General features: G+C 46.1%; 1 protein-coding gene across 30 annotated transcripts in view; it reads right to left on the bottom strand.

The window, feature by feature from the left end:
• BIN1 (bridging integrator 1) overlaps positions 1-16,381 on the bottom strand; it is a 97,735-nt gene that overhangs the window by 27,243 nt on the left and 54,111 nt on the right. For 16 of the 30 annotated variants that reach the window (XM_074596074.1, XM_074596092.1, XM_074596067.1 and 13 more), the window contains exons 6-10: positions 13,045-13,152; positions 10,283-10,375; positions 4,938-5,023; positions 3,020-3,095; positions 960-1,042 (exon numbers count right to left, since the gene is read on the bottom strand). In XM_074596074.1, the coding sequence (XP_074452175.1) occupies positions 960-1,042; positions 3,020-3,095; positions 4,938-5,023; positions 10,283-10,375; positions 13,045-13,152 (446 nt within the window). The remainder of the gene's footprint in view (positions 1-959; positions 1,043-3,019; positions 3,096-4,937; positions 5,024-10,282; positions 10,376-13,044; positions 13,153-16,381) is intronic. The other 14 variants (XM_074596072.1, XM_074596073.1, XM_074596077.1 and 11 more) reach the window with 1 other exon arrangement.

Below are 16,381 nucleotides of genomic sequence, written 5' to 3'. Positions count from 1 at the left end.
CAAGGGAGCACAGAGTTCTCAACAGCTGATCTAGCCATTTCGAACCAATGCACTCAGACCACAGCTTGCCCTTACTTCATGCTGACTTCACCTCCTCCCTCTGTCAATACACCAATTGAGGACTTGGGCTGTGCTCCTGCTCACCCGGCACGTGGGATTAGCAGCAGCTGGAAGCCAGAGCCCGACACTGTTTCATCACTCACGCATGTGGATGGGAGCCAGACAGCCTCATCCAGAGCCCGACCTCTCCCTCCCCTCTCAGTGCTAGAGAATGTGCAGACTTGCACTTAGCCATACAGGACTGGACCCAGCTGAGGAAAGAAAACTGAAGGCCTGGAGGACACTCATTCCTTGCATATGTGCAGACTAGAAGTGCTCTGATATCAGGAGGCCTCATGTTAGTGAGGCTGCAACTACTTCCACAACACTCACACGGGGGAAACGCACCTCGGCTGGGTACACAGGAGGGGCATATGGCCTTAGCAAACAGGTGCTTCCAAGTTTGGAGGGCCAAAGAGGAGGCTGGGGAAACAAACGGGCTCTTGGCGCTCAAGCTCACAAGCTGTAGATACATGGTGGAAGCTTTTAAGGAAAGAACAGGACAGGTACTGGGCAACTGGACGCAGAAGGAAGGGCAGCTCAGTATTGCATGTCAGTGCATGGAATTTGATTTTAAAAAAGCAGAGCTGAGAGTCAGTTGCCTAAATATCAGCACCTAGTGAAAGTTTAGGCCTCCAGATGCTCTTCTAGAAAGGTAAGAGGTATTGCATTGTGTCACCCAGCCCCAAGTGCAACCTTGGACATGCTGTAGGGAGTTTTGAAGAGGGCACCAGCCGGCTATATACAGGTAGTCAGATGACTCCCCAGCTGACAATATGGAGGTTTCAATACCCCTGGTAGAGACATCCCTGTCCCTCCTCCCCTGCTGAGGGAAAGAGGCTACTCCCACAGTTACTGACCTGGGCTGTGCTTTAACTGGGAAGGCATTGCCTGAGTACTGCTTGTCGAGACCCAGCAGGACATCATGGAGGTTTTGGTTCAACTGCAAAATACAAAAACAAAAGAAAGAAAAAGAATGAGAAAAGAGCCCTAAGTGCCAGAAGAGAGTCTGGGCTGGCCTGCATAGGCTGACCAAACACAGGCTTGTGCCCAGACATGTGCACATACTCAGCTATCCCAAGAGAGGACAGTCCTACATCTGTTTCCACTCCTCCATGGGGTATGAAATGCTAGAGCACTCAAATTGTTGAAGAGCTGCTGGCACCTCACAGGAATGCTCTGTCTCCCTTACACATCATCCACTTCGCTTCTTTATCACCTGCCCCCACTGGTGTGCTGCTGGGTACCATTGCAGAAGTGGGCAGTGTGTTTACCTAAGTGCTAGAACTGAAGCTTCACTCTGGATTTGTAGCCAAAGCTGTTCCTCAGACCTGCTTATAAAGCTTGGGATATGGCCATTTCAACTGTGGAGCCAAAGGCAGCTGGCCTTCCAGTCAACAGCAAGCCTTGACTTCACAGGCTGCCTGGGCCATCTAGGTTTGGGCAGGACCTGGACATCTTTGCAGAAATGCAATATTAGGGGTTAAACTCTCCCCGGCACTCAAGGCTGCAATATTCACTCCAGACACTCCTCTCTGAAACAGCCGATTCATAAACAAGAAGAGATGCCAGATTTATCATTGGTAGGAGGAGGGATCCAACGCAATCAATGTTGGAGGCACTGTGCCGGCAACACCAGCAGTTAATTGGATGCTATAGCAGTAATAAGAAACAGATGGTTCTTATGGAACAAAGCAAAAGCCTGCTCTCGTACAAAACTGCTCAGGAAAGAAAAATCCGAGACATGATACATGATAATTCCTGTCTAACAAGCATCTTTCCCATGTTTTGCTGAATGTCAGTTAACAGCAACAAACTGATAATTATAACAATCCTCCCTATTCTTAACAATCAGTTCATCCCTCAGTGGAGAAGAGCAGGCTATTAATTGGAAAGGTCCCCATGAAATGTCAGCAGGGCTCAAAATTGATGCATTACACCAAGGCAGAGGGCCCCTGACTGCTGGGAATTGAAGCCCTATAACGTTGCTTGTTGCTTAGCGGCTGTCTTGTTGTCAGGATGACATTGGGGAGGGGAGGGAATACAAGAGTTTTCCAGCTGGGCTCTCAGTTGCTCATCAAGATTAGTGCAACGTTTACAGAGGGCGTGCAACTCTCAGGAGCAGCGTACAGACCTAAGGAATTCAAGACTTCTCTAGCTTTTAAGTGAAAGAACAAGAACATACTTGTAAATGAGAGTGGCAATGAGGGGCTTTCCCACTGACTGTTCCTGAGGTGTCTGCTGGGTGCTGGCACACAGCACCAGGATGCAGCCTGCCACCACCAGGTTACAACACTGCTTACTGCTGCGATTCCCAGCTCCTAGCCAACTGGTAGCCCATGCAATGGCCATGCTAAGCATGCATATGCCTTTTTTTGGGTCACAGGGCAGGAAAGAAGCCAAGGCAGACAGGTACTGCTGGGAAGTGCCTTCCTGAGGGACTGGAATGAGGCAGGTCTCAGTCTTCAGCAGACTTGCAGATTGGCAGATTCCCTGCTGTTTTCATTCCCACAGCTAGATAGATGAGGGTTCACAGCAACTTGCTGCCAGGCAGCAGAGGAGGCAAATAGATAACAGGCTGAGAGTGCCCAGGTTACAGGTCCATAATGTAGACCAAATAAAAAAGGCAGCAAGAGACAGGCCTGAAAGTGGCTTCCCTTCCTTCTGTGGATCTGCACGTGAGCCCTGCCAAGTGACACACTCCTGCATGGCCCCATGGTCTCTTCCCTGTGCTCCATCCCTTTACATTACTATCTAAGTCTTTCTCCTAAGTGGCTCAGAAAAAACTAAGGGTTGACATTTTCCTCTGATGTAGGGCAAATACTCTGTTTTCTCCAGCCATTTTTTCAGGGGGTTGTTTTGTTTTTTCATAACAGTGAGGAGAGGGTGTATTAGTAAGATAAGCTGTTAGTTGCCTTACCTTGCTCATTTCTTTATGAAAGTTCTCTTCTAGGCCTGCTATACTCTGGAATGTGTTGACATAGAAACCAACACGACTGCCAAATGAAAAATGAGACAGAAGAACTTAATGGACACAATGCTCTCCCAAAAACTTTCAATTCTGCCCGTTCTGCTACCTCCCACCCACCATTCCCATTCAAACTCAACTCTGTCAGGTCTGGTACATGCTGGATCAAGGGGTTGATGGAGCAAAGGCCATGTATGGGACAAACATGCCCAAGGTCAGATAGGATCTGAATTTGTGTTGGCTAAAGGGAAAGGGAGGTACAGAGCAGGGGGGAAAGAAAGAAAGAAAAGAAAAAAAAAAAGGAAATAAAAAAAAAAAAGAGCACCAGTGGTATGGTGATGGAAAGGAAAAGGATAGAGGCTGTGACGCAGATGGAGTGTGGGGAGAGCTGGGGGAATTGGCAGGAGGACAGATATTAATTCACCCTGAAGTCCCTCAGCACCAAGGGAAGAAAAAAGCATGAACTGTTTGCTTCAGGGGCAGAAGAGTAAGAAAGCACAGGACAGGCACAGAGAGCAACAGGAAAGCAGAAGGATCAGCTGGATAACAGGAGCCTGTGAACAACCTGTGGCACCTTAAAATCCCAGCAGCTGCCTGCTGCCCTCCTTCCTCCAGCCAGCCTGCCAGCTGCCAACAGGGAGTGCTGTACCAGCACCCAGCTGGAGGAGCAACAGCAGGAGGGAGATGCTCTCTAAGGCCAGCAGCACCACCGTTCTGCACATGCAACCACCCAGATGCCTGTATCCCTCCCAGCTCCTTCCTCAGCCAGGCCTGCACGTGGCTGTGAGCAAAGAGCCCTGACCCAGGCTGGGAGGAAAAGGGAGTGAGGGCAGACATCAGCTCTCTGCTTTCCCACCCTGCTGCCGCCCACTCTCTCCATCCCCCACAGACCAGCATTGCCAACCTAGATGTGATCATTGCATTTAAAAATAAGAAACTGGGACAATCCTAGGAGGATTTTGCCTGCTTTCTACCATGCCTTCCCATACATCAGCTTCTACTGTCCTCCAGTTCATCCTCCAAGCTAACTGTTGGTCTGTTTTTTCTCCCTGCTTTTTATCACCATAATCACTGGTATGACAAATCCATGGTCCCTCAAGTCTGTCTTCCTATTCTTTCAGCCCATTTTCCTCTGCCCAGGCTATGTATGGTTAAGTACAGCACAACAGGACAGATATAACTACTAGTTCCTCATGGCATCGCATAGCCAGGAGCACATTTAGGGGCAAGAGAAGGCAGCCACACAGGGATCCTTCCCATATCTTTATTCACCCAACTGTCCAAACCTGAAAGTGGCATCCAAAGCAGAGCAACCTGTCCTCTCATCCGCCCTCTTGTGTTAAACCTGCCGCTTCACCGGCTGCTCATAAGCTTGCATGGTGAGACGCGCTGATCAAGGCATCAATTCTTGGCTCTCTCCAACCTCAGTGACTGTATAAAACCCCTCTAAAATCTCATTTTCCCTTAACCAGTCAGCTGACATACCCACTCAGCTGCAGATGTTCCTTCCAGCCAGCCAGCTCCACACCCAAAATCTTAGTGACCCAGCCTGCTCTGCCTGCTGTCCACAGCAGAATCCGGGCTATTGCCCAGGAAAGTTGGGCAAAGTTGGTGGGGCAAAGGGATTAATGAGACAAAGCATAGAAACACAGTTTGGTTTTGTGGTAAAACTGATTTTTTCATGAGGATCATGAAGCAAAGCACAGAAAGCCCAGGGTGAACATGGCTAGGGGGAATCCTAGGACAGACTCTCTGAGATAATCCAGAAAACAAGAGCAGACACCCAGCCCAACCTAAGGAGAACACTGATACACGAGCCTGGGTCTCTGCTTCCTTCCAACCAGTCCTTGGAAAAACTTCCAGCACTCACCTATTCCATAGTGAGGGCAGCTCCTCCTGCAGATCAACGTTCATCTCTTCAAACACCTTCTGAGCCTTTACTAACTCTTCTTCAGCCTTAATAACAGAGAAAGGAGATTGTCAGCTCCAACACAAACAAGTATTATACAGGGCTGGGACAACTGTGACTCTCGACTTCCTTGGGAGACCAGGCAAAATTTTGGCATGGTGTAATCCCCATCCCAAATGAGTCTCTGAGGAACCAGGGTTGCATCACAAGTGACCTGATGCCCCTTCAGCTTCCATGTGTTACTCTAAGGCTTTCTCTCAATGGATTTTATCGTTTGGATATTCTGAAAGTAATTCAAACATCCACTAATGTGTTTTAAGTTCTATAAATTTCCCTGGCTTCAAAAACTGAATGGAGCTGGTCAGGCAGTTCAGCCTCCAGCTTGGATACAGATGAAGGTAACAGTGACCCCTTCCCCTTGCCAGGTCTCTGAAAAAGTTGAAATCCATCCCAAATTGCATTGAAGAAGAGTCCTCTCTTGTGGGGAGTCTCTCTGCTCAGGTAAGGTCATGCCAAAGCCCCATCTCTTCTGAGGAAGGGAGGAGGTCTGCGTCTTTGGCTGATACAGCTCTCTCACAAAGCTGACTGGAGAAGCAAGGAAGGGTATGCAAAGCATGAGTTGTGCCAGCAGGAGGCCAGGCTGGAATGCTTGAGCAGCAGGTCTTGGTTTCAGCAGTCTCACATACTCTCATTGATGAGGATCTAAAACAAGAGCAAACCCTGGCTGGCTGTTGGCCACCAACACCAAAGGAAACATGCCTTCTAGAGGACCTCTTTCTCCCAGTTCAGAGTTTAAATTTGATCTGTTCATGATGGACACGGACAGACCCCAACACTGATGCATGAATCCTGTCGGGTTTCGGTGACAAAAAGGATGATCCTGGTTTCTCTTGCTGACAGCAGACACCAGCAACAAGCACATTCTCCTTCCCATATTTGTCCTAGGTGACCTCTTCCTCTTTTCAGTGGCCTGTCTTAAAACTCAAAGCGTGCTAATTAAAATGTTTCTTTTCTGTAATTTGCAACAGCACAGCAGTGGGATGCAGGATGGCAAATGCCTGCAGGAGAAACATGAGGAAGGTCCGCACGAGTGCCTACATGTATGTGTGACAACAGCAGGAATGTCACAACACCACAGGGCTCTGCAAAGAGCCCGCAAGCCACTGGGGAACTGGATCTCTCTATGAGCCTGCAGCCAGATTCCTACCCTTCTATGAATAAAAGTTTTACCTTCTTTGTGCCGGCTTAATTAAAGAAATCGGCTTACTGCTCCTTAGTAATAGGTATATGCAAAGATAGGATTGATGGGAGAAAGGACAAAAAAATATTTTGCAGTTCAGAGTCCTGTTCCTCACAGTGTTGCGCGGGATCCTTACACTCCACATTTCTCTCCTGACTTACGAGCAAGCCACAGAAGCTCCTACTTTCCAGCTAGCTCCACCTTTAAAAGGGTCATTCATTGCTGCCAAAGGCACAGCTAGAACTTCGTACTCAAGATCAGAAAAGAGTCTCCCCCAGAAAAAGACACAACTGGGAGGTATTCAACAGTTAAGCAGACCTCGTGAGGAACAGGCAGGGGGAGAAGAAGCCAGGATGCTTCCACCCAGAAACCCCTGTATTTCGCTGCTAAGCTCTCTGAAAAGAACAACATTTCAAGACAGTTTGCACAAAACAAACAAAAAGCCCATTTAAACAGAGACACAGTTTATGCTGGATCAGAGACGATGATCACAAAGACTCATTCTGCCTTAAAATCCCTCTATGAATGAATGTTTCTAATGTAACCATTTTAAAAGGAGAAAAAAAAAATAACCCAGTGCATCCTTTGGCTTTATCTTATTCTAATTTCCAAACTAGCCTGGAACCAGAATCAACCCAGGAGGATGGGATAGCTGGGAGATGAGGCACCATTGAATGCTGTTAATTTTTCAGATACGGTGAACATTAATAACAGTCTTTCCCTCTCTCGTTTACCTGTTCAGAAGGTCAAACCTAGAAAGCAACATATGAATATTGTGACATCCCAAGGCAAAGGCAAAATCAGCAACAGGCAACGTTCACTCTAGAGTAGCTGTAGGAATCAGGGATCCATCTAGTGCCTGTGGCTCACCTTGTGCTCTTACAGTCCCAGGTGTAGCACTCAATTAATTCTTCACTCCCTTGACCCAGGGATCTTCTCACCAGTGGGATTTATTTTGCTTGGAAGCAGGGGTCCTGACACTGGATAGCCCTGACTGCTTCCGGACAGAGCTGAAGACAGATATCAACTTGGTCATGAGCCCTGCTAGAAGAAAAGCCAGCTCATGCAGTTCCAGTGGGGAAAGGAGGAAAGACATCGGTTTCAGGGGCAGAGCCCATTGCTGCCGTTATCTGTGTTCTTTCTATTTTAGTTGTCATCATTGCCAACCTGATGGAGAACTGAGCAGAAGGACATAATTCCCAGGTCCATGAAATGTGATCTCAGAAAATTCTTCCTCTCCTCTCCTGCCTGAAAGGGGGAAGGTTTGAACAGGAGCTGGACAACACAAATGCTTTCCTGATCTTCCCCCTAGCCAGGGCTCAGAGTGCCAAGCACAACCAGTTCAGTTGTGATGGGGGGGGGGGCAGCTATTCCCCCTTATGTTTCCTACCATCATGCATCCCAGCACTCACGAGTGTCTGGCAATATCCAGTCTCGAGCTTTCAGGCAATCTGGTGACCATTTCTCTTCAAACATTATGTTGTGAACTGCGGTAATTAATTACGCACCGCTCAGTAAATAATTTAGACACCCATGAAGCAGGGGTAAGGAGGAGAGCTGGGTGCCTCACCCCAGGCCCAAGCCCCACCGGTCCCAGATGGTTTTGCCTCTCAGAAGGGGAGTATGGCCCAGGACTCAACTTGCTGGCTTTCTTCTACAGAGATATCGTTCTGTTATCACTGCAGCACCAAGAATGTTGCTTTTTAGTCTGTACTCAGCATTTCAGAGGAGCTTAGCAAAAAGGCAAGAATTTGCTGTTCTAAGCCATTTTCCCTTTTGTTCCCTTCTGCAGTCATAAAAATTTGTAACTGAGAGCGTGCAATAACAACCCCCCCAGGAGGCTTTACAGAAAACCCCCACTGTATTGTTTTTGTTAGTATCTTCTAAAGGCCTAAAAAGCCAGCAGTTTGCACACTGGAGGGAGGGACTTGGTTTGACAGTAGAAATAATAGGTCTTGCTGACCCCATTTTTGCTTGGAGGTTGTAAAATTATCAGGCAAGAAGAGACAGCAACACAGCTGCTGGTAAGGGGAACGACTTTTTTTATTTAGGCTTAACATTCTGAAGCTCTTCAATAAATGCAGTGTCATCAGCCTTCCCGCTTTTATCAAGAGCTTAATGAGATTTAGGGTTGTCAGTAACACCTCCAGTCCTGAAGTCATGCAAATATAAAAACTGAAGCTTTTTTTCTTTCCCTTTCTGCTCGTGTTTGTGAAGAACAGCTGGAAAACCTACAGGTTCAGAATACAAAGTAATCTTCTTTATTGAGATTGGGGTTTTTAGTCCATAATCAAAATAAAAATAAGTTTTAAAAAAAAAAAAACCACCAGGCAAAGACTCACAGAAGTAGAAGTAAAAAAACAAGGTTGGCAATAGTATTATGTAGTTCAAGAATGAAAGAGGAAAAACTTAAGGGAGGATTTAATTTGATTTGAAAATATCTGGGGTGACTGAAAATATTACTGTCACTTAGCAGGAGGTTAACACCCCCGCAACACAATGGGTGGAAAGATTACATACCCCCTTGTCACCTGCTTGAGGGCAAAGTCCCCCAGTACAGTGAAATTATCTATCTCCATAGTCTGTCTAAGATCAGAGCGCAATGGATGAGGAGCAGTCCTAGGTACCATTTGTTTAGGCAATGTGTGAGCAGTGGTATTCCTGCCAGTCACCCCAGACAGTCTGAGAAGAGAAAAAATGCCCGAGAGCTGATTTATTTATTTGCAGTTTGAGAAAATTCCCGTACCTGCTTTCTAGTCCTCCAGCAATACCATCAGCGAAACAGACCAGTCAAGAACCGCACAGATTGTTCCCAGCACTGTGGAAGCCGAGGAAAAGCCCCCGGCAGCTTGCCAAATGTCTTTCTCCCTTCAATCAAGAATGAATACATATTTCCTCCCTTTGCTATGCATCTTAAGCAGGGCTGCTAACAGCTGTTCTTTCCCCGGACTTTACTGATGTGGTAATCTAGTATTTTCCCTGATCTGCAGTCATAACTGACTGTGAAAAACCCAGGTGCTTTATAAGGTGAGAGCGATTTTGTGTTCCTAAACTGCAATTCATTCACTGACAAGGAATGTAAAAACGTAGGAGCATTGGAATGAGAACAGATGAGCTCACCAGGAAGTTGTAAGCAGGTAACTGGCACTCCCCCAGTCTGGGTAATGATTTACTATCCCTTGCCCATTGAAAGCATTTTCTTCTTACTGTTTTCTGTCAGCTCCCTCTTATCCCTTAAGGAGCTCCAAGGTAAATACCAAGGGAGATTTCATCAGGAAGCCACGCTTCTCCTATGCAAATAGGATTTAAATTCTTAGTCCCTGCAGTTTCTCTGAGCTGCTCTTATGTCCCTCAAGATGCTATAACTTAAATGTTCAGCCAAGTTCTGCCACATGACGCAACCGTGACCTCAACCTGGAGCTGTTCAAATATATTACACGGGGTGCAAATTCCCTGGTCTGGACTCGCCTCTTCTCCTATGCAGACTGAACCTCCCTGCACCTGGAAACATTTCATTTAGACCACAAGAGCCAGGACAGCGTCCATTTAGGAAACGTGGATTTTATCATGGGAGAATGTTGCAACTTAACTCAGCAGACATAGAAATTGCTTTTGAAACAATATGGGGTTTTATGGCTTTATTCAACAGCAGAAATGCAGAAGCCAATTTTTCCAATGTTTTCCTCTTTTTTCTTTTTTGGTTTTGAAACAGCATCAACAAAAATTCACTGCTTCTCTTAGAATAAATAGAAAGGAATAATTGGAGGAGGTACACTACATCACCCTCTGCCTTCGCGTTATTCCACAGCCATTCTTCATCCTTATTTCATTTTAGGGGGGGGAAACAATAGTCCAGTATTAACACACCTGATTAGAAATCAATAGTGCAGGCACAGATTTGTTCATTGGTCAGCAACTTCCACGTGTCCACTGTGGCTCAGGAATATCAAGGACACATTTAAACAGAGGGGACTAGAGTGAACGTTGCCTAGAGATTAGTTGCACGGTACAATCTAGAGCCCAAAATAGCGCATGCAGGGTTAGAGCCAGGTAGATCAGCAGTCACCTGATTTCGGAGCAGATTAGTTTGCGCAACGAGGTGAGCTTGTAGCTTCCCTTGACACCACTGAGGCGCGGCTTTCTCAAGCAGCGAAACAGGCTGGGGGGAGGGAGCATGTTTGAGTCAAAAGAGAAAAAAAAAACAAAAAACAACAGAGAAAAAGAGAGACACAAACATATATCTTTTAGGATAAAAAAATCAAAATCACAACAGAGAGTGTATTTAGAGGCTGGGCCAAACCAGTATCACCAAGGCGAGAGAAAAAAAACAAACATCCCGAGACCGATCAGTTATGAATCCTTTGAAGCATGCCAAGTTTAGCAGTAATTAATGCTCCAGCGTGGGCTGGGATACTGCAGACCAGCCAGGCAGCTGCAAAGAGCAACAGATACAGTTGTTAGTGACTTCACACACAGACAACCCTACTCCGAGTCATGGCTGGGAAGTGGGAGCTCCTTAAAGAGAGGTCAGGATTAATTAACCATCGTGATTATTTGCATGCATCAGCTGAAAGTCCACAGTGCTTTATTTTAATGGCAGGTTGTGAGTTTAGCAATAAGTGGCAGGAGTCCTGGGTGAGAAATGTATCCATGTATCAGAGAAGAAAAAGAGAGACCATATAACCCCAAAACGCATTCACATTGCTCTTAGCGTTACTATAACATGAAACATCAATCAAGTCAGTTCCCATTTGTATGCTGTGTCATAAACAAGACTTCTCTTTCCTAGGGGCCTATCATCATATTCCAAAGTACCTTAGACCAGAACAATCCTCCTTCAAAAGTCACAGGAGCAAAATCGCAGTCACAGGAACAGAGAGATGAACTTCCTACATCAGCGTCGTGCACGCTGAGCCCTGGGCTACTGCCCGCAGCCCCGCAGAGCTGCATGACCGCAAGTGTGGGCCCACAAGCCGGTCTGTGAAACCTGCCCATTTGGGAAGAGCATACGTACATATCTTTCGGGGACTCATTGCTCCCAGCTTTACAGGATCAGGACAGTGTGATGTGTCACGTATCATCCCATGCATGAGCTTAGGGCTAAAGCACAGAGGGAGGAAAGATCTGATCCAGTGAACATTTTGGCTAATGAGAAGAGTCCAATCAAATACTGAGAGACACTTGCACAGGCTGAATCAGGAACAGAGCACCAACTCTCTAAATCTCAACATTCCACTCTTCAAACTGCACTGTTCTTCATACTTCAGCAAAAAAACAACAAACAATCCCTTGTTAACAATGTCTTACATGAGCATTTGGGGCAACACAAGCGAGTGCAGCAAAGAAGGCCAGCCTCTTTGGTGCAGATCACCAGGCACCAAACTGAGTAGATTAATTTCTACAAGGACCATTCCCACTGCAGCAAAGATCCCACAGGCACACACCAATAATAATACCACGCCCCAGGGAAATTCTGCTCTTACCCCTAAACACAGTAAAGTACAGCTTTGAACAGAAGGCACAACCAGCTAGGCCTCATGCCTTGCATACAGAACCAAGACTTGCTTTGCCACACAAATGATGCAATGACACCTGAGCCACCAATCTTTCCCCCCTTTGTCTGTCAAAGTTAATCACAGTGCCTGCACCGGGTGAGTAGATGACTGATGACTTGCAGCTTAAAAATAAAAGTACTGTCAGTTGGCCATTAAATGTAGATCTTTGCTCAGGGGAGAGACGCATCTCTATTTCTTCCATGCAGGAGAAACTCTAGCATCTCCCACATAGCCCATATTTCCCCCTACCAGAAATAACTCTAAGCAAAGGATGACAACTCTTCTCAGCCTGGTTAAAAGATCCAGGCTCGCTCTTTCCTACACTGCCTCTAGCCTGAAGAGTCCTGATGCGTCATGGCCCACATTCAAGAGAATTAAGATGTCTCCCCAGCCCTGGATTATTCTGTTGTGTCAAGACCTGCCCTGTGGAGTGGAGCACGTGGTTCAAATCCACTCAGGGTACAGGAGTAACCCACAGCTTATTTTCTGGACAGGTATTCGAACCACGCGTCTTCTCTAGAACAAGGTTAGCACTATCACCTTTCTTCATCTACATTTGAAAGAAAATCTAAATATTTTTTTTAATGACATTTATTCTAATTAAAAAAAAAATAAAAAAAGAATCCTGCACTTGCATGTTGAGCATGCTCTGGGTTAACCCTAGATCAAGCTATTCACAGGCACGAAAGAAACTATACCCTGATAAGAGAAAACTCTTGTTTTCCTGCTTTCAGCCATATTTATTGTCCAGTGATTGTGACCAACAGACAACAGAACAGTCATCAAGTGTGCACAGGGAGCATTTCCACCAATGAACTTGTAACTCACACTCCATCTTAGAATATCAGAAACACAACCAACTTCAAGCAACACAAACACTTACTCTCACCACTGCTATAAAGGTGGGGAGACAGAGCCCCAGGAAGCAGACAAACTAGCAAACTTTGCTGGGGCACTACAAGGCTTTGCTTCCCTCGGAGGCACATGGGCTTTCCTGACAGAGGTTACTGGTCCTGCAGCATCTGAGGAAATGCCTTGGCTGCCAAAAGATGCTCACTGATGATGGTGAGTCTGAACCATTACAACAGAGACCATCCTGCTTTCTAGAACTAAAAAAAAATAAGAAGGAAATACCTAGCCAAACTTCACCAGTTCATGACACCTCTCTGAACAAAACACACCCAAGGTAGCGGCGCACTTAAAAACTGCTCAATAGGCAAATGCAGACCTCATGAAATGAAAGGATGGCTGCCCATCCTTCTGCTTGCTTTACCTTTGCGATTTTGGTTTCGTCCTTCTTCTTTGCAGTTTGCAGGGCTTCAAAATGGTGTCTGGCACTGTCATAATCCACAAGCTTCCTTCCTCGCTTCGCTATACGAGACTAAAAAAGATGGGAGAAAAGAGTTGTGACAATCTTCCCCAGCACCCAAAACCCCAAAGCCTCACAAGGAATCCTCCCCGCTCCTCTTCATCCAACTTCCAGAGCATCCCATACTCTGCCCACACAAGGACACTCACTGGATATTCCACACAGGCTGCCCAGAGAGGTGGCCCTGGGAGCAACCTGTGACAACCACCATTCTAGAGGGAGATCCTCAGGAGGAGAGCAGATCCAGCCAGGGAAAGCAAAAGGATCCAACGAACAACAGGCCCCAACTCTGGATGCCATTAATGTTTTCAGACCTGTAGCTCCAGCGCTTCCTAAGCATCCCCATGTGTCTGCATCCTACGGGCACCTGCTTCATAATTTTCAGGGCCTCTGGAGCGCTGCAGCCAGACTCTAACTAACCAGCTCACAGCCCTAGTTTGTGTGGAAGCTCAAAAGATTAAGTTCAACAAAAGAAGGCATTTCTGTTGCCAGCACAGAAAAAACACTCATCAATATGTTCAGGATACACCTAGGTCAGCATTTTGGACCCTGCGACAGGAGGTCCAGACAGAAGTGTCTGCAGCCACAGGCAGTGGTCCATTGTAACTGGCTACTAAGCAAGAGAAGCGGGAGGGAAAACCTGTAGCACTATGTCACTAATAGCAAGACACGCTGAAGCTGTAACAAACGCAAGGAGGGTGCCAACTGCATACCAGACTGCGTTCAGGAATGGACTCCTGATAGGTCCGTGGGTGAGAATCCAGAATAGACAGTCAGGCCTGTGGCCTGATCTTCCATTACCCCTCTTCATCCGAGGTGCCTCAGGCTCTCTCCCCCAGCATAGATTCACCTCAGCAAGGCTCAGGCCCGATGGATTAAGAACCATCTACCCCCCTTAGACCCTCACACCCACGGTCTCTACAAACACCCCAGACTATCTGAGTTGGAACACAGGTCTTCCCAGCCTGACCCTAACATCACCCCAGCTCGGAGAGCCTGGTCCAGTGTCAGTGGTCAGTCATCTAAAGACAGGCTAGAGAACTGGAGTGAACAGGCGCGGCAAGGAGCCAGGAGGTGTCTAATTAACCACAGCACCCAGGGAAATTGAAAGTGCAAATTGAAGAATCAGCACTGGGATTTGCTTGCAAAAGCAAAATCCGTCCCTCCACTACGCTTGTCAGGGAGATGTGGTCTTCCCCCCCTGGCTCCTGCAGATATGCTACAAAACCGCACTCGGGGCTGATCTTTCTGCCAGACCAGCTGGGACCAGTTCGCACGTCTCCCACACATGCTGCTCTGCACTTTCAGCAAATGCTGGTGCAGCTCTGTGTGAGTCACGGCAGATCTGCAGGATCTCAGCCACACGCACACCCAAACTGATTTCAAAGTACTGAGCTCATTTCAGGAGAGGAATCACAAAGAAGCTGTGCCACCTCACAGTCGAGGTCACTAGAAGACACCTCCCCAACGTCATGCAGCCAGCCAGGCATGGAGACAGGGTGTCAGCGGGAGCTTGCAGCAGTATGACAATCTCCAAGATGCTAGTTAATGCATCTTCCACACACACCAGATAAAACACATGGCCCGACCATGGATTTAAGAGATAGGATTTTTCCCCCAGGTCAGACTGGTAGAGACAGATGGAGTTTTGCCCACCTCTGTGACATTGCAAACAGCCACTTCTAGGTTTCCCTGCCACCCCACCAGGGAGTTTGATTCAATGTCACCCATCTCTCAACAAGGTCACTCCTCCCGTTTTTTTTGCATCCCCCAATCTTCTAACCCCACCCTCATATTTCTACTACAGTCCATGGAAATGCTGTGAGGTACGGGTACACCGCGAGCCCTCCAGGAGTAACCATCAATCATGCAATTGCCTGTGATGCCAGTAATGGGACTCAGCCCAGTCCTGGAAGGCTGCAGGGTAGCTTCCTTGTCTTACTCTAGGATAATTGCAGCTGCCCACCACTATCTGATGGCAAAAGCTGAACTTCAACAGTTTACTGCTTTGCAATAGATACATCTTAATTTAAAGCTCCTTAAAGAAGAAAAAAAAAAAAAACAAAACAAAACACCACACAAACAAAACAAAACAAACCACCACAAAACACTTTACTGTCCTTACTGATATTTCATTTTAAACCTAGTAGAAATAGGGCACCACTTCCAGTGCAAGACAGAAAATTGCTAATTCCACAACTATTCAGAACTAGGGTTATGGTTTATCTTTTCTGGGCTCGCCACAAAGACCTGTACTCTTCCTGTGTGCTCTGCAACCTCAACCAAAAACTCACTCAGAAATGCTACAGATTATGCAAGAGACTTACTCCTAGAAGTTACAGATACTGACCTGCAAAGAAAGGATGAAGTATTTTTTGCATTCCTGTTTTTCAAGTTAGAGAAGACAGAGAGGCTTTGTTCACCCCTCCCCACCCAACATTTAAAAATTAGTCTCTTTAACTTATCATGTCTTTAGTAAGGGATTTTTATATGTTTTTACATTCCCGCTGTGGATCCCGTTGGAAGTCCAAAAAATTCTAGGGAATTTTTCCAGCCCCTCAAATGACTATTTCAGAATATGTTAGAATTTAACAAAAAATAATGTATGCATGATCTAACTCATCACACATTTGAATTACTGGGCTGTTAACAAAAAACAGGCCTTGACGTAAGTAAATTAAAATCATCTTCTCTCCATAAATCATCTTTCATTAGTGCAGTAATGCCAGAATTCCAAGAAAAGCAGAAAATTTTCTTTTGTGGAAAACACAAAACAGAAAACTATTACCACAACAACAAAAAAACCCTGAAATATTCTGTAAATTACATAAGACTGGGGTGGGTTTTTTTGCCTGCTATCCTCAAGACCTCCAATTCCTTATGTGAAGCCAAATTATACTTTTGTACAACTGTAGCAGCCTTCAACAACAGTACTTATAAGAGTTTCTACTGGTCAAAGAAACCAGACTTGATTTGAGCATTTCTCACTGCTCTGGGGTAAGGAGGATGATGCATCCAGCTGAACTACCAACAAAAACATACTGACCTTTTTAAATTCATGCCACTGAAAGTCCTCCATTTTAAGGAAATAGACAACTATGTGAAACATATCTATAGCTTACTGTAGGAACCAACAGAACGACAAATTCTCACTTGTTCTAGGAAGGGAAGCAGAGGTGAGTAGTGCTCTCTAAAGCATTACTTAAAATGTGCACAAAATTGCTTCAACTTCCCATTTTCT

This window comes from Larus michahellis, chromosome 7 (genome assembly GCF_964199755.1).
Source record: "Larus michahellis chromosome 7, bLarMic1.1, whole genome shotgun sequence".
Taxonomy (NCBI): Eukaryota; Metazoa; Chordata; class Aves; order Charadriiformes; family Laridae; genus Larus; species Larus michahellis.
This window is presented reverse-complemented; position numbering and strand designations above follow the sequence as displayed.